The sequence below is a fragment of the Pollicipes pollicipes genome, unplaced genomic scaffold (genome assembly GCF_011947565.3).
Source record: "Pollicipes pollicipes isolate AB1234 unplaced genomic scaffold, Ppol_2.1 Scaffold_4219;HRSCAF=4965_pilon_pilon_pilon, whole genome shotgun sequence".
NCBI classification, from domain to species: Eukaryota; Metazoa; Arthropoda; class Thecostraca; order Pollicipedomorpha; family Pollicipedidae; genus Pollicipes; species Pollicipes pollicipes.
In genome coordinates this window covers 33,996,428-34,019,084 of record NW_023596448.1, presented here as the reverse complement: position 1 = coordinate 34,019,084, position 22,657 = coordinate 33,996,428, and the positions used below count along the sequence as shown (strand labels likewise).

The following is a 22,657-nucleotide window of genomic DNA, read 5'->3' as shown; positions in this document are numbered from 1 at the left end:
TTCAGAAATATAAGCAGCTGCGCATCAAGATCCTGGGCGACTGCTACTACTGCATCTCGGGATGTCCTGAGGAGCGAGAGGACCACGCCGTGCAGTCGGTGTACATGGGCCTGTCCATGGTCACTGCTATTCAGTGAGTGTCGCAGGCTGATTGGCCGGCGCATGGGCCTTCTGGGCCAATGGCGTCTGCGCTGGGTGTCGCGATGGCAACCGCGGTTTTTTACGCGTGGGTAGAGCTAGGGTGGGGTCTGGTCGGAGAACGATGCACTGCTAATTGTGCCAGCCATGCAGACCGGCGAGGGTTCTCACCAATGATGGACCGAGCTACGATGGCGATCGCTTCCGTCTCACACTATGACATTTGCCCATCGGTTGTCCAAAGTTTGTGACAGCGCATGCGACTTGCGACGCACGTCATGAGTCATTTTGTGCAGGTTTAGGTTTTGATGCAACGTTTTCCAGCTCGGCCAAGACAAACTGGTCTTGATACCCGTGCAGCCCTAATCACCGCCTATCAATATATATTATTATTATTATATATTTATTATATAATAGATATGTATTATACATTATACATTTATCATATATTATATATTATTACATATTAGGATTTACACCATTTTTATATTGTCCCAAACCAGTCAAAATGACAACACTGATAGCTGTGGCCCACATCCTGTTCATGGTTTCCGAGGATATGACTTGCTGTCTCATCATGCTACGGAGATAGAACCTACACTATTAGTACTGGTCTATGAACGAAACACAAATGTCATTCCATGCATTAGGACATGATGCATCTTTTACTGTCAATGGACTAGTGTATTCATATTTAGTGCGTCTCACCATACTTAAACATGTAAAATGTCCAGCTGTAAGAGAACGTAGCGTGTATACGCCTGGACCCGTCCGAAAATCGACTGGCGCCTGCGAGTGTCGGGTCCCTGCCACCGCCTCAGCGGCCGACCCTTGACCCCCGGCGAACCAGGAGACCCGCGGTCACGTGACGCCTCCCGGCACCCAGTCAGATGTAGAGCTCGGAAGACAGCGAGGCTGCCTCCGGGACAGGCCGCCGCCGCCGCCGCCGGGTGCGCTTCTTGGGCCCTAAAAGCACATCGTGGGAAGCGCAGCCGCCGTCCCATGACTCCGTCGCCGGCGAGGCGGCTCTCACGAGTTCCAGGCGCCCCCTCCCAAAACACGACCAACTGGTAGCCGGGGCGCACACCCGCACAATCACACCACACCAACGTAACGTATGGAACTGGAGCTGCATTCTGTGGAATGCAGGAACTCCGAATTGAATTTTCCAGAGGTATAGGTAATAGGTAATTCCATAGGTATAGGTAATTCCATAGGCAGAGGCCGTATGAAATCGACACAACTGGGATGGTACCATTCCACCTTCCGCGCCTCTATTTTCCCATTTATCAAGCTCTAGGACACGTTGATAAATTACGTCACGCATTGCTCGCAATTTTCGACCCCTACCCCCGGGTACATACTCATCGCACGAACGAGATGCCCTCTCCTGTTTACCGTGTCAGACATTTTTTATTATGGTTACCCTGTCAGAACATTGTCTCTAAAGACTAAGCCGTAATCTGCAGCCACACTCGACTGGGAAATTACGCAGTTCAAAGTCCATGGTCCAAAGTCCAAAGTCCAAGTCCCTTCATATGCTACGGTTACGCTCTATCGTCCCTCTCCCCTTCCATGCAAAACGTAGAGCCAAGCACATGCGCTGTTTCAGAGACACGTCCCGTGCCCTGCAATGGAGGGTCAAGCCGTGTTTCACGCCGACGAATACTTCGGGTGTGTGCGTGTTTGACCCACCACCAAACCCTCACTTGTCACGTAGTTCTGGTTTATTGAGTCTTCCGTACAATACTGCAGTGCTGTATTCCGTTCCTTTACTGCGTTCACACAGTTTTATTTAAACAAACTGTGCAAACGTACGCCCACTCATTATCTGCGCATCTGACTGCGACACGCTTGCACTATGTTAACATTGTTCTGAGGTTTGTATTGGACGCAGGTGCGTGACTGCCTGCAGATATACGTACAGTTGTGTAAACGCGCCTGCAGACGATCCCTCGTGGGAAGCTTGTGGAAATCCCGCTGTAGTGTGGGCGTTCGCCATGCGGCGAACGAGGGTAATACCAGCTTTGTCTCGGCGGAGACAGGGAAACGGTCCCTCCGTACGTTAATCTGCGTCTATAGCCGGTATGCAGGAAAGTCTCTGGTCAATCTAACCGCAAATAACATCTATTTTCGAGCCTTCTAACACAAAGGTTACCAGCCTGCATCAGAGCACCCCTTCACCACGTTATCGTCTGTGCTGTGTGATAGACCTAGTCGCCAACAAAAAAGTTAGGTCAGGGTAATTCAGCACGAAGTCTAGGCAAAAGCAATTTATTTTCGTGGGTGCGCAGCTCTATTTTCGTCCACAGGTCGGTGCGCGAGTCCACGCGGTCAACGGTGGACATGCGGGTCGGCATCCACACCGGCGCAGTTCTGGCCGGAGTCATGGGTCAGAAGCAGTGGCAGTTTGATGTGTATAGCAAGGACGTGGAGCTGGCCAACAAGATGGAGAGCTCCGGCAAGCCAGGGTCGGTAACGTCTTCTGTCTACGTGTTTACCTGCCTTTCTGTCCGTCTGTCTGCGTGTTTACATGTCTTCCTCTCTGTCTGTTTGAGTGTTTACCTGCCTTTCTCTCTGTCTGTCTGTCTGTCTGTCTGTCTGTCTGTCTGTCTGTCTGTCTGTCGGTCTGGTACAGCATGTATCACTTCCTTGGTCTCTTCCCCACCTGTTCTTCCTTCCTTCCTTTCTTCTTCTTCCTTCGTTCGTTCCTCCCTTCCTTTCTTCCTGTCTCCCTTTTTCCCCTTTCTCTCTCTCTCTCCCTCCCTTCATCCCTTTCTTCCTTTCTCCTCACTTTCCTCCCCTCTTCCTCCCCACCTCACTCTCTATCCGTCTCTCCATCCAGTCCGCCCTAACTTTGTCTTTCTCCTTGGCTTCCTTTATGACTCTCTCCACTGCCGCTGCTTAGTTATTTTTCTCTCGGATATTTTAGCTCACAACTCTAATCATGCGTCTGAAGTTTTCCTGGGGAACTGTAAACAAAGTTCAAAAGCACTCCAGAACCGCCTCAAGAAGTTTAAAAAGCCAAAACTCTCTAAACGGCCGCACTGGGACTCGAGAATTCTTTTTTATCCAAGCATTCCTAATTACGGAGACCTGTGCGCCTCTCTCTAGAGTTGAGCCTGGGTTGGTTTGGTACCGTAAGGTTATATGTCATGGGCTTATTTGAAGAGAATGTTCCACATTTAAAGATATTGAAGCAAACATCAAACATGATGAAATGAACTCGCCTATATATATATATATATATATATATATATATATATATATATATATATATTATAGCACACTTCTTAGTGGAAAAGACTGCTGTAGGCAACACAAGTTCTCTGTTTAGGAAATATTCTCATCAATACGTCGTTGTTCGATTGTATCACCGTACTTTGAACAACATTGATTGAGGGCCAATTGATGGCCGTTATATGTAGACATCGTGCTCACAAACGTCAGATATGAACGACTTGACAATTATATTCATATTGGCATTGATCTCTGCATGGCTAGTAGAATGATAGGCTTTTAATGACATCACTATAACGTCATGGATGCCTGGGTGACCTGAAGAACTTTGCGTGAAAAAGTATGCACATCTTTGTTGGCGTTTAGCTCAGAGACTAGAGGGGTTTAGGTATTAAGAAGGGCAGGGCTGGGAACCACACCGAATGATGTTCAACATGGCTATGTCAGATCAAGACCCCACACGAATGTGGAACGCTCTCTCAAAGACATTTTGAGCTATGATGCCGAGAAGTAAATGAAAGGTGGCTGATATTGTGGGTGGCCAACCGAAACAAGGAACGTGATCTTCCCCAACAGGGGCTTCTGCTGTATTGTATCGGGCAATACACCGCATGTTGTGGGTGTTTGGCCAATAGTGTCAACCGTGACACTTTCGCGAGCGATTCTGAGAACGATAAATAAAGCGGCGCTGGGCCCAGTGCACGTTCTCACACGAGAACCCCGTCGGCCGGTGGTGGTTTTCACATTCCCTCACCTGAGACGAGTGCCGCTGCCGCTAGTGCGGCTTTGGAGAACTCTTCTGGGACTTCCTCGGACGTAATACGGCTGGGGGGGGGGGGGGGGAGCAACAGTGTGCTAACGTCAGCGCCCCCTCCCCACACCCCCACCTTCCAGCGCAACGCCGTCTGTCATCCGGTTGTTGCGTCGGAGCCAGGATGTGTCTCGTTGAATTGTTGGCGCGTTCGGTGCACGGCGCCACTTGCCGTGAGTCAGGTTCCCTGACAACCGCGCCAGGCCGAGGGCGTCCCCGGGGAATGCGCGCGCCAAATGGGACGGCTCCCGGCCGTCCTGCTGAGCTGAGAACACACGGCACGGCGCCGCGCTCTGGGGAGAAGAGCGTCGGGATTTATCTTAAGTGAGGACCAGACACCGGAAAGCGCTTGACAATTCAACAGATGAGGATTTCAACGCGGTGGAGTGGGATTCCGGGAACCGCAAAGGTGGCTATTGCCGTCCGGGATGAAAGGGTCGCCGGGAGGTATTGTCAGGGACGCCGGGAGTACTCCATGCAGCGAATGGGATTGAGGCTTGGTTACCTTATGACGCCGATTTTTAACTTTCTGTTGGGAGCCCCCTATGTAGATAAACGAAGAATTCGGGCCTAAGGGGGGGCTGGAGGGGGGGGGGGGCTGCGTCTCTGGGTACTAGCTTTCAATGAGCGTGTGATATCCGTGTACTTCGCGAGCGACTGCCCCCGCCGTGTTTGGCCTAGTGAGGCAGATAAGGCCAGTGTGGCCAATCTCTCGATCACAAAGCCCGTCTTGTCGTTATGAAGTAGTTCTGCTCAGGGGATACCAGCAGTGTCGGCCGCCGTGGACAAGCCACCAGTCGGCTCCGATGTCCCCGCAAACGGCTTCATCACCCGGCTCTCATGATATTCATCGTTAATTCCCTGTTTTCACTGTTCACTCCCATTGCTACATCGTTAATGTAGTCAACATGATGGCGTTGAAAAGTTGTATGCTTCCCAGTTTACCGAGGCTGATTACGAGAACAGTTTTCGATCGCACCGAAACTCTGCAGGCGTTGCTGCGCACCTGGTGGTAACGCCATGCTGCGTGGCGTCTCCTGCAAGCGTCGCTTCGCTGGAGACGGTAACGCCATGTTGTTTGAAGTGACAAAAAAGAAATGTTCACCGCCGGTTGGAGTGCATTTGCTAGTGTTTCTGTGACAAGCAAGAAGAGCGTCCTTCTTTGACGCAGCTGGTGAGATCCCCTGTCGGGTTTCGCACACACGTCTCCCACTGGCACGGACCTGGCTAGACGGTTCTCGGCTTGCTCCCGCGCCCTCAGCGTGTTTCGCAAGCCTGGTCTAGCTGCACCCCTCGGGGCCACGAAGGCCAGTGGTCGGCGCTCTCTGAACTCCAGCGTCGTGGGTGTGGGCCTGCCCTCGGGGAGGGGTTGTATCTGGTGACCACAGCCCCGGCCCTGCCCGTCGGGTCACGTGGGGGGAGGGGGAAGGGAAGACTCCCCTCGCGGCGCGCAGGGAGGTGCATACTTTGGGCTCGGCTGCAGCGAAATAACACCCGAAGGTAAACTATGCAGTGTGCCATAACTATGCTACACTGCGTCTGTTGCGTCCCCGTAAAGGTAAGACGGATTATCAACAGATAGAGACGTGCGAGCAGAAAATCCGCCGGGGGACACCCGCACCAAAGGTCATAACAGCGGTGCTCCGTCATCGTTTTTCGACCGAATTCAAAATAGGACTCCACGATCAGTGGTCCAGACTTGAGACTGAACCGAGTCTTCAGGAATGAATTCGCCCGGGAGCTCACAGCACATGGGGTCGATTTCAACGGAGTCCGACTGCTGCGGCACAAATTTGGTTTTACTGCTATACTGACTCGAGAAGATGCATTCTGTTCTGGAAAAAGATTCGAGACGTTTTCAGTGATGATAATTGAAAGATTAACTGTTCACGGAGTGCCCGAGAGTCTGTCTAGGATGTGCTTTGATGATAAGATATGAATGCGACCTGCGTGCTATTTGCTGTATGCATAACAGTTGACAGAGGTAAAAAGGAACATAAGCTGTAAATCGCAACTGTGTTTCAGTGAAATGATGATGATGATAATAACGAAGACGAGCCCAGCTCATCGCCGCCTCGCAAAATTTTGAAAGGAATTTCACCTTCAATCGGCTGGATTTCAACCTGCTGATAACGTTGTCTTCATTCAGGAGTAGACTCCGACTCCATCTGTAGTCAATGATCCACTGGGATCCGCATATATTCCTATCATCAAAGAATACCTCGAGATCCTGAGCCCCAAATTCATGCGCTGTTCGTGTCGTCCGCCCCGGGCCGACTTCCTCCCCCCCCTCCCCCCCCTCCTCCTCATTTCTGTACCTGAGCACCGAGCCCCACACGGCACTGGAGCCTGACCGTGCCGTCGCGCCTGCCGCAGGAGCGTGCACGTCTCCAACAAGACGCTGGAAAAGCTGGGGGACGCCTTCCAGGTGGAGCCGGCCTTTGCCGAGAGGCGGGAGCCGTTCCTGCGGAGGGCGGGTCTCACCACCTTCTTCATCCTCAAGCCCAACACGCCGCAGGTACCTGGTCGGTGGTGTCTGGTGTGTTTTGTTGTGCTTGCGCGTCCATAGTCGATCGCATCGCATCGTTATCAAGCTGAGCGCAATGCGCTGCGTTGGAGGACGTGTTTTCAGTTGCATCCAGATGTGTCTGAGTCTAATTCTCAGACGGGGATCCCGGTTAGTATGGGAACCTCTGATTTACGGAATCCGGATCCCTAGATCACGATGGCGGAATCGGAAACCGTGACCTGGATGGCGAGATGCGGTGCTGGAATGCATTTCTGCATCCACATGCCCAGGGGCAACGAAAGTTCTCCCAAGGAAGGGGGCGCCGTCATTTTCGTTAGTTTCTTCTCAACCAATGCCCATAGAGCCAATACAAAAGTTTCAGCAGCCTGGGGGAGGCTCATCTCCCCCCCCCCCCCCCAGCTCAGTTCTCACGCCACCGCGGGCATCGTATCCAATGGCAGGCCATTGCAAGGTGAGTTGCTGTGGATTCAGGCACAGTAGCCCCGTTCTCATCTTTCTCAAAATTGAGCACTAACCCCATGACGTGAGTGCGTCCGCAAACAAGCGCGATCTTTGTCGCAGCGTGTTTCGCACCGCACCGCTCTCGTTCTCACGCTCTCGCACGTTCTCGCACGCTCTCGCATCCGCAAGCACGCTAACCGCATCCCATCACCGCACTCACATCTGGTGCGTGCGCTGCAGCTAGACGAGATCCGCAGTCTCCAGCTGGGAGGTCCGCCGAGATTTCAGCCCGTGCGCTGGCGTTGCAGAAGGAAATGTACTTCTGCTGTAAGCCAAACTCGATAAGACATCCTGATGCTAATGCGCCGCGGAATGAAAGGTCAGGTGCGGCGCCCATGCATTATCGCGAGTTATGAGCTGCTGCTTTAATGATGTGATCTCTCCTTAAGGTCGTGGGTCGTAGCCTTTGGACCGGGTGCCAGTCTGGCAGACGGCAGAGATATGCGGCCTTAAAGTACTCCACGATTTCTGCAGTAACGAACCTTAACGCGGATAGATTCGTTCCCGTCGGTCATTGGCCATTTGAAAGCAAATGATCGCGCCAAAGCAGCCCGCATGCGCCGGTTTTCGCTCATCAGATTCCAGCTCCGCGACACGCATATGCTTGGTTGGCTACTAAGGCTACCGAAGCGGATGAGAAATGAATTAGCAAGGCTCCAAGCTGCGACTGTGAGGATCAAATAACATCATCACAGATATCTCCCTGCGTTCCAGTGTCGCGCAATGGATACGAGAGATGGAAGTCGCTCGAGCGAATGGATCTATGGGCCACCAATCAATCGCTCCCGTGGGCTAGCGCGGACCCGTGGGTTGGACCCATGGTGATCTGGCGCTCCAAACCGGGTGGATTTCGACGATTGGAGCCCGGCAATGCTCACCGCAGGGCTTGGGATGTTATGGGATCAGGGGGAGAACCTCGCCCCACCCTGGGTGCCCAAATTCAGCATTAAACCTTTTGAATTCTCGACATGCTGGGATCTCCTCATGCTCTGAGAACTAATCTTCGACTCGTGACTGATCGTATAAAATGTCTGCAAAAATGCCGCTGCTAAAATCCTCGGCTTCCAGCGCACAATCTGTGCTCTAGGTGTCATCTTAATAAGCGGCCTGGTGATGACATTGTTTAATACGTGCCCGGGGGGCCGGTTGGATACCCTTTGCTCTCGTGGGTCAATTTGACCTCACTGAGATCTCAGGAACTAAGAAAGCTAGAGACACCAAATTCACAGGGCGTATTGGCCTGTGTGTGAACTCTGTTAGGGCAAAGCTTGGGGTTCCTAGTTTATGACTTTCAGGTCAAGTAAGACCACACAACGTCAAACTCCTGGCTGGCATCCAAAGTGCCCCCACAACCTAGAGACCTGTTCTAAGCAAAAAGTTGCACGATGGTTTAAGGTTCGTGACCATTGAAGGTCATGGTGACCAAAATTATACAATACTGCTTTGAATTTCGCATTTGAATAAGCGACAAAGGTTACGCTAGGCAGTATGCTCCTAAAAGCAAGATGTTTGCCTGTGTTCTTTCAGGTCAGTGACATTTTCTGAACTTTAAAAGATGCATGGAAGATGCATAATGCGATTACTGATATCATTAAATTCGAAATGAGCATAAGGCACTCCCCTACAGCTAACCCCAGAGTAATAAAACGGGTTGGTTTTGATCTTCGTCTGACCTTCATATCTGACCCTAGCCTAGGGTTGCTATGGGTCCTAGAGTCCCTAGGTTGATGGAAGTTGTTCATCCAATAGTTTTGGTGCCCAAGAAAGTATCTCGGAGATGTATGACTTTGTCTAACACTCTGTTGTTGCATCAGATTAAACGATTCCGAAGAAAGTGTGACCTCGCTGATTTCATAGCCTGATTTTGAGCTGCTGTAGGTCAGTGACCTTACAAGGTACATCCAATTTTGGGATACCAAATGATCCGTTCTTCAATTGTCTACAGGTAAGCAGAATTTGGCGCGGCTACGCCGCGCTGTTCGAAAACCATTTTGGAAAACCTTTTGGGGTCAATTTGACCCCCCCCCCTCCCGAGTGCGTGTAACGCTTGGGTGATGTGGCTTCGCAGTGTAGCAGCGAAAACAAGCTTATCATCTCGCTCTCTTCTGTGACCAAATGCACGCACGCTTTTGTCATGTCCTACCGCTTTCTCTCCATCGTAATCTCGTAATCTCCACCGTAATCTCCATCTCTCCGTCTGTGCAAGTTTTACGACTTATTTCACGTCGCCGTGAGTGAGCAAACACCGTAATTACATTGTCGCCGTGTTTTGCTCGAGCAGATGTGCTCTTCTTTCAGTGCAGCACGCCGCTGCCAGGCCGCGAGAACGGAAACGAAGCGCGCACCGACAGTGGGCCTCGCGACTCGGCACCCAACGAGAACCATGTGAGTTCTCAGACGTCCCGTCTGGAGAGCGACGGTTGTTCAGCTCCAACAAGCCGCACATTCGTTGCCTGACAAGCTGCGCTGCCGAACAGCCCCACATAATCTGGCTGCATTCAGCGATTATTGTCCTCGTTAAGCCAGAGAAATCGCGAAGGGAGAAGAAATTGCTCGCGAGAAATCGTTCCCTACAAGTTCCACTGGAATTGCTTGGCTGCTTGTGTTTAGGATTTGTTTACCGTTGACGCTTTTCCTTTAAGCCCATTCATGCTATTTTTAGGCGTCGTCTGCTGGCTCTATGGCCCTCCGCATACTGGTGCGCTTGGTCAGCCATCCTTCCTCGCGCTAGCTGCTGGGGGGGGGGGGGGGGGGGGTTGACGTCGGTCCATCATTCGCACTATCACCGGAGCCATTGTCGTCTTCAAGAGCCCTGTCGATCAGATGTGACGGAACAGGTCAATGACTCGCGCTTCCTATCTGCCGGATATTGCCGGACACCCTCCCGCCCCACCCCCTCCCCTTCCCTTCCCTCTCACCCGGCATCGTCCATTGAGAGAGCGTGCTCGCCCTGGCTTTTGTTGAACACCCCCTCCCTCTTCCTCGTGTCTTCTGCAGCCATCGGACGCCCCCCCCCCCCCTTAAACACAATACCGGCGCCGGCGCCATCGTCGCGCGCGTCTCTGCTGGCCAGTGGGGGTGTTTGCCGCCTCATTTGCGGCCCGCGTGCCGGCGTCGGCGAGGGGAAGGCGCTGCTGGGCCGATGGCGCGCCTGCCGCTGCCGGAAGAACGCTGCACTGAACGATGGAGACCGATGAGGGCCGATGGAGACCGATGGCGGCCGGTGGGAAGCGACGGGGACCTGTGGCGACGGAAGGTGACCGAGTACTGCTGGTTATCACCCGGATCGCCGAAGCAGAACTTAGTCGATCAGTCGCAGCTTAACTTTTCGTTATTCAGCCCGGCGTCATGTGACCGTACCAACCGACCGAATCCAACTTCGACTGACCCCCGTACCCCCTCCAGCAAACCGGACCACAGCGCTCCGAAAATGTTCACAGCTGCGCTTCGGCAACGGTTGACATTTGCTGCCACGCTGCTTCCTAGATTTTGTAAAGGTTTTATCCTTATCTTTTTGAGTAGAAGGATTTCTGGAGACAAAGCTAACGCTAAACAGTGATTGTTGTGCGAGTCCTTACCTCTACCATACGGTCGCGCAATTCCAGTCCGGCCGCAGAATTTGGTGGCGAAAGTCGAACGTGCCACAATACTCGACACGGTCCGTGCTGCTCTCTGACGTCACCTGACCTTCAGGGCGGCCGCTGCCACCGGCCTCAGGCCATACCTGTCAAAGCAAATAGCGAAGGCTTAATGCGACTCGAACCCATCCCGCCACGGGTGGGTGGATCGGAAAGCACGCGCTTTAACCAACTGAGCTAACGGAACGGACAACTTCAGGCAAAAAATCAAAAACCAAAAACACATTCGTAACAGGTTTATCAAAGGTGTATGATATTCGGTGTTTTTATGTTTCAAACACATTTTTCCTATTTCAAACGCATTTTAAACCTGCTTGCTCTTGAACATGTTATGATTAGTAGCACTCGCAAATGCCACAAAGGAGAGTTATCTACGTTATCATGTACCCTAAGATATTTGCTGCCTCGAAGCTTTTGTCCAATTGGTCCATAGCGCTTGTTTGCAGCATTTCCCCTGAACATAATGCCTATGTGCATTATTTTCAGGGTATGCCAAGAGGCTTGCAGATGTACCATGTCTAAAACACATGACATGGAGCCTAACTGAACAGTACCCGTTGAAAGCACCTCGTCCGAATCACCTGATCGATAAATCGCTTGCAAACAACTACTTGCGTGCAATTAGAGACAAACAACAACAAAAACGCGCCAAACATCCCCGGCTGGGAGTTTCTTGCCGATCCGGAGGCTGCTCAATTCATGAATTGATCATTACTCGTCGTGTGACTATCAGCGGCATAGCGAAGAGGCCCGCGTCTACGCCTGCTGTTGTGTAGACCCACGGCCTGTCGCTGAAGCACCGTCTCACGCCTCACGCGCCGCCTGACCGGCAGCGCCGCCTGCACAGATCAACATCGAGCTCGTCATCATCATCATCATCATCATCAACATCCTCATCATCATCATCATCATCATCGAACTCGTCTTTGCCAGCCCCGTTGCAACTCTCGAGATGACGAAATGATAGCTTTGCCAGAGGCAAATTGCCGCGGTTTTTTGGGCGTGAGAGCAATACACGAACGTCTCAGGAGGAGAGGGGAGATATCAGCGACCAGCGGCATCGCTTGTCGGGGTTAACAGGCTTCGAAGAGCAGCCTCGGTGAGCTGGGGACTAAGTGTGCTTCAACGGCAACGTGGGACAGCTCACCGCGCGTCACGTCACGTGACGTGTGCTCACGTCACGCACGTGACTTCACGTGCGCGTCACGTCACCTCCGGCGGCCGATACGCTGTTCGAGCCCGTCGGCACCATTCTGCAGAATCGTTTCGTCTATGGCCAGCGCGAAGCATTCCGCCTCCCATTTGTCTCTGTTACGGCTTCCGAGCCGTAGTGGCCAGCTCGGAGTGGCGCAAACCAGCAGAAGCCGCGCCGCCTACGGGCACTGGTCGGGGTTCCAGAGCAGCGTCCAGGCTCTGCGCGATCCCCGCGCGGTCCGGAGGCCAAGTCTGGTCGAATGATCGGTGCCGAAAAAGACGCGGCGGTGCTGAGCGGCAGCCTTCAGACACCGACGGGTGCGCTGCCGCGGCTAACTGCGACTTGTATTCGCCACTGATTCATCGACGTGAGCCTTCGGACCGGGACTGGACTGGGCCCGCGTCAGGCAGGGGGAGCACAGACATCCTGCCGCTTGGGAATAGCTTGTACGATGAGAATGGTGCCTACTGCGTGATCATCAGTCGGTTGCCATGGTACCGTCGGAGTAAACGAGCGCTTTGCTGACGACGTCGTCGCGGACGTTCTTTGAATTACATCTCATTTCTAGCCGTTTGCTTTCCTCGCAACGCATCAGACCTATTCATCTCCATTCACCCTCGCCGTTTGCCCGTTCGCTTTCAGGAGGATCCGGGGTTCCCTGCCAACGGCGAGGCAAGGCTGAGTTATGGCAGTCAGCTGAGAGCGGGCATCGTGTCCCGCCAGCTGCTGAGGTGAGCCTCACGTGCGGGTGTCCCGCCAGCTGACGAGGTGAGCCTCACGTGAGGGTGTCCCGCCAGCTGCTGAGGTGAGCCTCACGTGCGGGTGTCCCGCCAGCTGCTGAGGTGAGCCTCACGTGCGGGTGTCCCGCCAGCAGCTGAGGTGAGCCTCATGTGCTGGCTCCAGCGTTGTGTTGTGTTGGTATTGGCAAGCCGGTATGCCCACGCATCCTGGTGGCTGTTAACCCTCGCACTGACGGGGAGGGACAGTAATCCACCACCCTCCTGACATGTTGTCAGAAGAGCTCGAGAACGTGTCACGCCGTCCTCCTCACGCTTCCAATACTTGCTCCCACATCGGCGCTTTCCGGGCACCCCCTGGCCGGGTCTGAGCCGGCTCGACCTGAAGATAGGGGGGCGGGGTACCGGAGAGCTCCGAAGGAGAACTCTGTAGAGGAGGGCCAGGTATGGGACCCCTCCGCATTATCGCGGAGGCCCCTCCGCTGACCGGTAAATGGGCCCCTGATTGTGTGTAAAATGTGTTTCTTGCTGTTCTGGCCTCCGACTGTCAACGCCATTCTCCTGCTGAGAATGACCCCGCACTGGCGTGCAAAAGAGTCCCCTGCTTGTCTTCAAGAAGGACCGCGCTAATAGGTCTCTTCTAAATTTTAAACACGTCCTCTGCTGTTCTGCAAAAGGGCCGACGCTGGCCTGAAAAGGGAAGTACTGTTAGCAGGCAGAGACTCCGGCCTGATCGACACACTGCCCGGTGGAGGCTCCCGGCCTGATCCCACAACACTGCCCGGTGGAGGCCCCCGGCCCGATCCCGCAACACTGCCCGGTAGAGGCTCCCGGCCTGATCCCACAACACTGCCCGGTGGAGGCCCCCGGCCCGATCCCGCAACGCTGCTCTGACAGTGGACGATCCCGTTGCAGCAACTTCTCTTGTTGGCGTACCCTGAAATAAACTGATGTATTGTGATGTACAATAGATAATATGATGTATGTGCTTGGCAATGCCCCTGACTTGGCCAGTGCCGGATGCCAATGACCGTAGTCACTCGGTGCCGCACGTCAGTGACCCCAGTCACTCGGTGCCGCACGTCAGTGATCCCAGTCTCTCAGTGCCGCACGTCAGTGACCCCAGTCACTCGGTGCCGCACGTCAATGATCCCAGTCTCTCAGTACTGCACGTCAGTGGCCTCAGTCTCTCAGTGCCGCACGTCAGTGATCCCAGTCTCTCAGTGCCGCACGTCAGTGACCCCAGTCACCCGGTGCCGCACGTCAGTGGCCTCAGTCTCTCAGTTCTGCACGTCAGTGACCCCAGTCACTTGGTGCCGCAAGTCAGTGACCCCAGTCTCTCAGTACTGCACGTCAGTGACCCCAGTCACTCGGTGCCGCAGTTTGGCGGTGAGGCCCGACCTCAGATTTCCCAGCGTCCAGTAATGCGGCTGGCAGCTGCAAGCCTGGCCTCTGTTGACCGTCACACTTGCCGCCACATGACCGCCGACCGTCACACGCACCGTCACATGACCGTTAACCGTCACACGTACCGCCACATGACCGTTGACCGTCACACGTAACGTCACATGACCGGTTAACCGTCACACGTACCGTCACATGACCGTTAACCGTCACACGTAACGTCACATGACCGCCGACCGTCACACGCACCGTCACATGACCGCCGACCGTCACACGTACCGTCACATGACCGTTAACCATCACACGTAACGTCATATGACCGTCAACCGTCACACGTACCGTCATATGACCGCTGACCGTCACAGATATTGTCGCAGGACGATACGTGCCTTTCAATGTGTTTTGTTCTTAGTTAACGCAATTTCGTGCTATTGTTGAGCCGAAATGACGTATGCAACTCGTCCCGTTCTAAGTCCGTCTAACCGAGAAAACTAGTTTTTGAGCTTTGACGGCGATTTAATTTCCGACTTGGGGTCTACAGAGGCTTTCCGAGCATTCTGTATGAAATACGTATGGTCCGTGCAGTGGTGTAATCCGTAGGGCTCTGTGCTGCCAGTCAAGTGCTATTACGCTAGCTGTCAGATTTATGCTTCGACCCTCACTGTTACTTTCGGTGTCGCACCATCGCTCAAGATCACTTTCAATTTTCATTATTCAGCAACTTGTGTACATTGAAGTGTCCGCGAGTCCTCGTCGCCTCGCCTCTAGCGTTGGTTTTCGCAGAGAACGCAAAACTTCAGAACGCGGAGGCACGAGCTCTCTGCGCCACAGTTACCCAGAAAAAACAACCATAGCAGAAAATAATAGACTTACCTCTTGCTGAAAATGCTGGCCGTTCGGGCCCGGTTTTTCGTAGCTGAAAACCCGGCTCCGATACACACATAACAATAACTGTTGGTGTGCTGCTGTAACTATCCATATATCATGCTATGCTGAGAAAGGTCTCGGATCTAATGTCAGTTAAGCGAGCAGTCAGTTTGACGCATCCATGCCACCAAGTTTCCTTTATAAATCAACTGTTCCTGATAAGGTTTGATGCCCCTAATAATTTTTGAGGATATCCCTCCGGCACATAGTGCAATCGCGCCAAATTTTTAGTGGTCCACGGGCATATCTTTCTGCGCGTGTTGTGCCGCCAAAAATATTTCCTGGCTTTTGTGGTTTCAGAGCCGTGGCGCATTTGGGAACACTGTGCTACGATCTAAGACCCGAGCGGGCGGAGGGCGCCAACCGCGATGCCGCGAAAGGCGTGTGGCGGGCCGGCGATGTTACACCAACGGAGCCATTTATCATAAATCACTGCTCAAACTGATGAAGAACGCCATGTGCTCCGAACTGAGCAAGAGATACGACTGCTTTAGTGTTGTGCCGCCAGAAGGCATGGTTTCCGCTAAACTCTATCTCGATTAGTTTTTAAACACCGGAGGTGACCCGCATCAATCCCCGTATCCCTCCGCGTTTTGAAAAACAGCGAATCAGGGCGAGGCTTTGCACTTCTGGACCAGTCTGGTCCGTATAACATGACCGCCCCGATGGCTCGTTTCCGCTCGCCGCATGGTCTATGGAAATCGCCAGGCCCGTTGGCGGTAACCGATTGAGGAGCGCGGAAGATGGATGCGTTTCGGGTGCCCTCCCCCAGGCAACTATTTCAATGGTAGTGCGCTAAATTTGTTCCTCGAACGCCCGGCTGATGATCTGGACATTCTTGGGAGACGGCTAATGTGCTACGATAATCAAGATGCGATCTCTCTATCTTCCTCTATCTACTAGTATTCTCTTCTCTCTCATCTTCTCTCGTCCTCTCTATATCTTCTCTCTCTCTCCCTCTCTCTCTCGCTCTCTCTCTCTCTTCTCTCCTCTCTTCGCCTCTCTATCTCTACTCTCTCTCTCTCTCTATCTCTCCTCTCTCCTCTCCTCTCTCTCTCTCTCTTCTCTCTCTCTCTTCTCTCTCTCTCCTCTCTCTCTCTCTCTCGCTCTCTCTCTCTCTCTCTCTCTCTCTCTCTCTCTCTCTCTCTCTCTCTCTCTCTTTCCTTTTAACTAAAAGCTTGATTCTATTTCGCATGATCCCCGGGCGAAAAAGAAGAAGCGAGCGCAATTTTCACCTGCAAGAGCGCAAAAACGCTCGGTTTTTACCCGTATCGAAATCTGGAAGGAGTAGCCCCAAAGCAAAGTGCTTGCCGGGCTTCCCAATCCCAGGCACGGACGAGCTCGCCATTCTCGGCGCAGGCAGCTCCCTCCCCCCCCCCCCCCGTCCCCTTCGCCGCCCCGGTGAGTGCTATCAGCCGCGATCAAACGGGCCGACGCCGGAGGCGACACGCGACAGCCTGGCGTGTCGGCCAGGGGTCATTGGGTCCCGCCGGGAGCGCCAGGCTGATCGTCGGATTGGATCTGGCCGTGCCGCCGTCATGGCTCTCAGCAGGTGTCGGCGACGGAGCGGCAGGTGGTGGAACGGCCAGGCGATGGAACGGCAGGTTACGAGACGGCCAGGCGGTGGCAGGGCGCGGGTGACGAGATGTCCAGGCGGTGGAACGGCAGGTGACGAGACGGTCAGGCGGTGGCAGGGCGCGGGTGACGAGACGGGCAGGCGATGGCAGGACGTGGGTGACGGGACGGCCAGGCGATAGAACAGCAGGTGACGAGACGGCCAGGCGGTGGAACGGCAGGTGACGAGACGGCTAGGCGGTGGAACGGCAGGTGACGAGACGGGCAGGCGGTGGAACGGCAGGTGACGGGACGGGCAGGCGATGGCAGGGCGTGGGTGACGGGACGGCCAGGCGATGGCAGGACGCAAGTCGACGAGGCGATGCTCTGGCTGGTACAGTTACCACGGAGTTCAGCGGCGGCAGTCAGTCGGCTAGTCATGAAACACGACGATGATGAAGGCATGACGATACAAATGTGACGATGGTAGACATGAAGATGATCAAGACATGAAGATAATGAAAACATGACAGTGATAAAGGCATGACGAGGCATGACGGCATCACGATAAAGGTACGGCGATGGTAAAACACAACGATAATAACGACATGGCGATGATAAACACATGACGAGAAAGTTATGACGATGATTACGACGATATTCAAGTCATGACGATGATAAGATAATAAGAGACGATCATCCCCTGTGTCTCGTGGCGGTGCAGAGGAGATAGTTGGGCCCCATTCTTCCATGCAATGCCATAGGCCTACTGTGAAACGTTACAAACGTTGTAGATGTGGCCCCTCCCCCCCCCCACCGCACCCCACCCCCTCCCCTCTCGCAGCTTGTCCACTCGCCGTGACTCCGCTCCGAGGAGTGAATGGTTTCAGCTTTGGAAAATTGACATATGCTGTGGAACTGCGCCAAAGGGAGCAGAGTCGGAACATCCTTACACCCCTCCCCACCACCCCATAATGGTTATTACCTGTTGGGGGCTTGAAATCGTGTGCTCTTGGCATGACTCTATGCGTACGTGTGCGAGGCGTGGATGTGTGTGTGCGTGATGGCGAAGGATGATCAGGCCTCATGTTGTAGCTCACCTTCATCTCAGCTCACTCTCCAGCACTTGTTCGATGGAAGCCACGCGTGTGCATGCTCTCGAAATATGTGATAATCTCGCAAAACTACGAGAATTACAAGAAGTAAATTGAGGTTGAATGCACAATGTGCGGTATGTGCCCCTTCCTGCCTAGCCTGAGATGCTCATGAGCCGATGTGCCATCTGATTTTGGCTTAACCGTTTTTGAGGTATTTAAAACTTTGCTGGGTGCACAGATTTTGCCGCAAAGGACGCACCTGCGCTGCAGCGGCAAAACGTTCCCTCACCTAAATTATTGAGAAGGCCCGACGCTGCAGGCCCCACCAGTTCACGTGGCACCGGAGGAACCCGCTCATCTGTGTGTCAACTCATACGCGATGAACTGCGTGTTTGAAACCGTGGATCAATTATACACCAGCGCTGATGTACTGCTTTGTCAGCACTGTTATTGATGCAAGTCTTGGCTGTCCAATCGCTCAAAAAGCTAGGACAGTTTTTGGGCTGAACTCATGACAACGTTATCGTTGAAATTATCGTGTACCTGTCGCTATAGCATGGCTATGACCACCAGCACCGTGGTCTAAAAATGACTGGCCTTCCCAACGGCGTTTTCAAATGCAGTGCTGCTGCGTTCAGTGCATTTCTACAATATTGATCGTTATATGGATGACAAACGTATGGTCTTCAACATACTGGTGGAAGGCACTCTCAGTTATATCTAACACCGCCGTCCTCATTCCACAAACAGTAATAGACTGGGCAACTTTGCGCGTTGCAGAGAATTATTGCGAGTGGTATCCAGCCGTCACACAATTGTACCCACCTTATTTGACCTCGTCGTCTCCCGGAAAACACCTTCGTCCACATGTGCGGTGGTTTACACTGCACTTCACTTCACATGTTTGATCTCTCCGTCTGCCGGCAGGCACCTTCGTCCGCATGTGCGGTTGTTTACACTGCACTTCACTTCATATGTTTGATTTATCCGTCTCCCGGCAGGCACCCTCGTCAACACGTGCGGTGGTTTACACTGCACTTCACATCACATATTTGACCTCGCCGTCTCCCGGCAGGCACCTTCGTCCGCACGCGCGGGGGTTTACACTGCACTTCACTTCACATGTTTGATCTCTCCGTCCTCTGGCAGGTACCTTCATCCACACGTGCGGTGGTTTACACTGCACTTCACTTCACATGTTTGACCTCGCCGTCTCCCGGCAGGCACCTTCGTCCGCACGTGCGGTGGTTTACACTGCACTTCACAGACGACGAGATCGAGCGCGAGTACCGGGCCAACCGCGAGCCCACGTACGGTCTCAGCGCCATCTGTCTGCCCATCGTCCTCTCATTTAACGCCATCAGCCAGGGCATCATCACGCCCAGGTACGTGATGGCGTCATCACGACCCGGCAAGCAACGGTGGTATCATCAAATGAGGTACGACATCACATTAGCCCAGGTACGGCGTTTCGGCTTCAGGTCAGGCTGCAGCGCATGCCGTAAGCACATGATGTCACCATCTCGGGCAGCACCGCGTCCAGGCAGGGCATTCCGGCTTCAGGCCACGCTGCAGCGCATCCCGTCAGGACATGATGTCGCTATCTCGGGCAGCACCGCGCCCAGGCAGAGGTGGCGTCATCACGGGAGGGACGTCATCGTGGTGCGCCATCACCTCCGGTACCATCAGGACCTGGCGTCATCACCCTGATAGTCATCCGCCCCAGCGTCACGGCAGCACGATCAGTCTGAGCACTACCACCTCAGACACAAGACACCGCTCCTGTAACATTCAGCTCGTCACTCGGCACGCTCGGAAGCCGTTAGCTCCTCGTTTCGTCGAGGAGAATGTCGGCCATCACCGTCTCGCTGTCCTCATTACCTCACGACCTTGCGGTGCCGTGGTCGCGGCTACGGCTTCTCGGGATTTGACACCGATGCCCGGCATGATGATAAACCAGATCCGAGGCCGAACCCGATCCGATCCGATTCCGAACTGGATCCGAATCCGAGCCGGATTCCTGAAGACGTATTCGGATGCTGGGCCGCGTTACGAATGCCTCTGTGTGGCGTACGCAGTATTGAGAGCATTCGTTTCCAGGTACCGTCCTTTTCCAACATCCAACAAAAGACCTGATGGCAACATCAACACTGGCTTCGTCCCTTGGTCTGCACATGGGATGTCATCTCCTACCTCTGTTTTTGTTCTCATATCATGGTTCTCACCCGCTGGTTCTCGTCCCTTGCCCCCACCCGACACTCGTACATGGTCCAGTAATGGCGCCGGAACCCATCGTTACCATCGGTCATAATTGTGGGAAGTATTGAACACGCCTCAAGGTAATATATACCGAGTCCTTTGGGGCGACACCGTGGAGCGTCGGTCTCACCCGATATGCAAACGGTGACCAGTGCTGTGGCCAACAAAGCATTCTTAAGTATGCACTGATGGTGAGCTTCGTTTACCGCGCATTTTTCTCAGTTTATTCTGGTTGAAACGCGTCTTTGTAGTATTATCTTGACGCTGGAATCCATCCTGTCATTTATCATCAGATTATGCTTGCTTACAACGTTCGCCCCCGTCGTTTCATTCGCCCTTCCGGTTCACTCTGACGTTCCATTATTCACATTTCCAGTTTAGCCTCGATGTTCTCTTCCGTTTACCCCATCCCAGAGCTCCTCTCGCTGTTGGAGCGAGCCGGGAGTTTCGTTCGCCTCTCCCATTCACCGCCAACACTCTCTCCCCACTTCTGCCGCTCCGTCGGTGCGCCATTCTCATATCCCCGCCTGCAGCCCTTCATCGCCGGCGCCACGGTCGCACGGACCCCATCAGCCCCCGGTGGACCCCGGGGACCCTGCGGCTCCCGCCGCCGCGGGCGTTCGGCCACCCCGCCGAGGGTCAACAGGGCCAGAGTGCGGGCGCGTGGGGCGGGGCGGGACGCCACGGCGGCTAGGTGTCGCTCACTGTTTACGGCCGGCACGCCGGCTGAGCTGGCTCCGCTCGAGGCGGCCCGAGGAGGCGTCGCTCGATCGATGACGCGGCTGCGGAGGAGGCGCCGTCGAGGTAAATACTGGCCTCGGGTGCGTTGGACGCCGCGGGACTCACGAGCTCACCGCTCCACTCACCGTCACAGCTCATCAGGCAGCGCGCTGCCGATCTCACCGGCGTCGAGCGAGCTACCAAGGAACTCCACAGCGCAATGCAAACCGACCGTCTGGGTTGCTGCGCGGTTCACCAACACGTCACACTTAGCTCATTACACACCTTATTAGGTGCACAGCTAATCGTTCAGCATGCCAAACAGGCCACTGACACGTCTACCCAGGAGGTTTGCCTCAGGTTTTTTGCCGCTTCCGTCTAGACTCGACGACAGCTGACAAATTGGTGTGCGGCTCCACACTGGTCCGTTGTAAATTGACCTGCTGCAGCCAGTCCCTGTTGCCGGTTTGCGGGCCGCCGATTGGCCTCCTCGGAGACCGGCAGTTCGTCGCTGGATGCACGCAGCGTCGCTTGTCGGATGCACCGCCCGAGCCGGTCAGAGCACGGCAGCTCCCCGCGGGCGAGAGCGGAGCCGCGGAGGCGTGTTCGAGGTGGCTTGGTGTGCGGTGTCGGACCAGCTTACACCCGCGCCGGCGGCTGTTGCCCGACGCTGCCCGGGGTGTGCGCCTGAGCGCGACCCTGCCCACGCTCCCGGCGAGCGTGCTTGTCCGGTGTCGGCTTCCCCCGGCGCGGAGCGGCCGCCAGCACCTCTCAGCACTCAGCACGCCCTCCGGGGAGAGCGAGAGACACGGCCGCCAGACTACCAAGCACTCGGAAGCAATTACCTCACGCAGGAGGCTGGTCTGGGCTCGGACGGTGGCTCCGCCCAGAGCAGCCATAAACTGTGTTACGCTCAGAACGGCCGAAGTTGTGCTACGCTCAGAACAGCCAAAGTTGTCCTACGCTCAGAGCGGCCGAAGTTGTGCTACGCTCAGAACAGCCGAAGTTGTGCTACGCTCAGAGCGGCCGAAGTTGTGCTACGCTCGGAACGGCCGAAGTTGCCCTACGCTCAGAGCGGCCGAAGTTGTGCTACGCTCAGAACAGCCAAAGTTGTCCTACGCTCAGAGCGGCCGAAGTTGTGCTACTCTCAGAACGGCCGAAGTTGTGCTACGCTCAGAGCGGCCGAAGCTGTGCCACGCTCAGAATCGTAGAAGTTACACTACGCGTAGATGGCGCGGGTAGCGAAGCCGTAGCGGGCCGTACTGGTCGTGATTGGTTATGAGTGATTGTGCTCTGCCCAAGACTCGTTGCCTCGAGCTCTTTTGTCCCACTCTGCCAAATACTTGCAAGCTTGCTATGACGCGTGCATACATGCATACGGCAAGGCATACTGCAGTTGGGCTCCCTGCGATGGATTTATTCCCTGCCGTTGGCAACAAAAATTCTCTGAAAGGTATGTGTAGGTATGTACGTCTACCAACCATCTTCCTACCGTGCTTGGCGGTTGAAAGACCTCCACAGGTCAAACAGATTCCAGGTGACCTGACGGGCCTGGTAAATCTTCAGGTAGTCAGCTTCTGTGTGGAATTTCAGCAACGAATGACGAATGCCCCAGCCGGATATGATTTTGAATTTATTACAAATACAGGCGTGTGAACATCAACGAAAATCGGGGCGGCCCGACAATCACAACGAGCACAAAGCTCCCTCTCGTCTGACGTATTATCATACAGCTTCTTTTCGGTGTTCTTTACATTGTAACTGAGTTTGGAAGGATACTGGATTGTCTGAAACGGTATCAACCAATTTTATGTAGTCAGGGACAACTAAGAATAATGTTCACCCTTGTATAAGTCCGTTGACCTACCATTGTTTAGCTGTCACGATCATTCTTCAATGATTTTCT

The 22,657-nt window shown here is 54.1% G+C and overlaps 1 protein-coding gene across 1 annotated transcript in view; it reads left to right on the top strand.

Annotated features, from left to right (window-relative positions):
* The window catches only part of Ac3 (Adenylate cyclase 3), a gene marked incomplete in the record, with an annotated part of 96,859 nt that overhangs the window by 26,105 nt on the left and 48,097 nt on the right, over positions 1-22,657 (top strand). Inside the window, 6 exon segments of the mRNA XM_037218936.1 lie at positions 6-133; positions 2,451-2,609; positions 6,566-6,707; positions 9,519-9,605; positions 12,696-12,784; positions 18,996-19,157. Of these exon segments, the coding sequence (XP_037074831.1) occupies positions 6-133; positions 2,451-2,609; positions 6,566-6,707; positions 9,519-9,605; positions 12,696-12,784; positions 18,996-19,157 (767 nt within the window).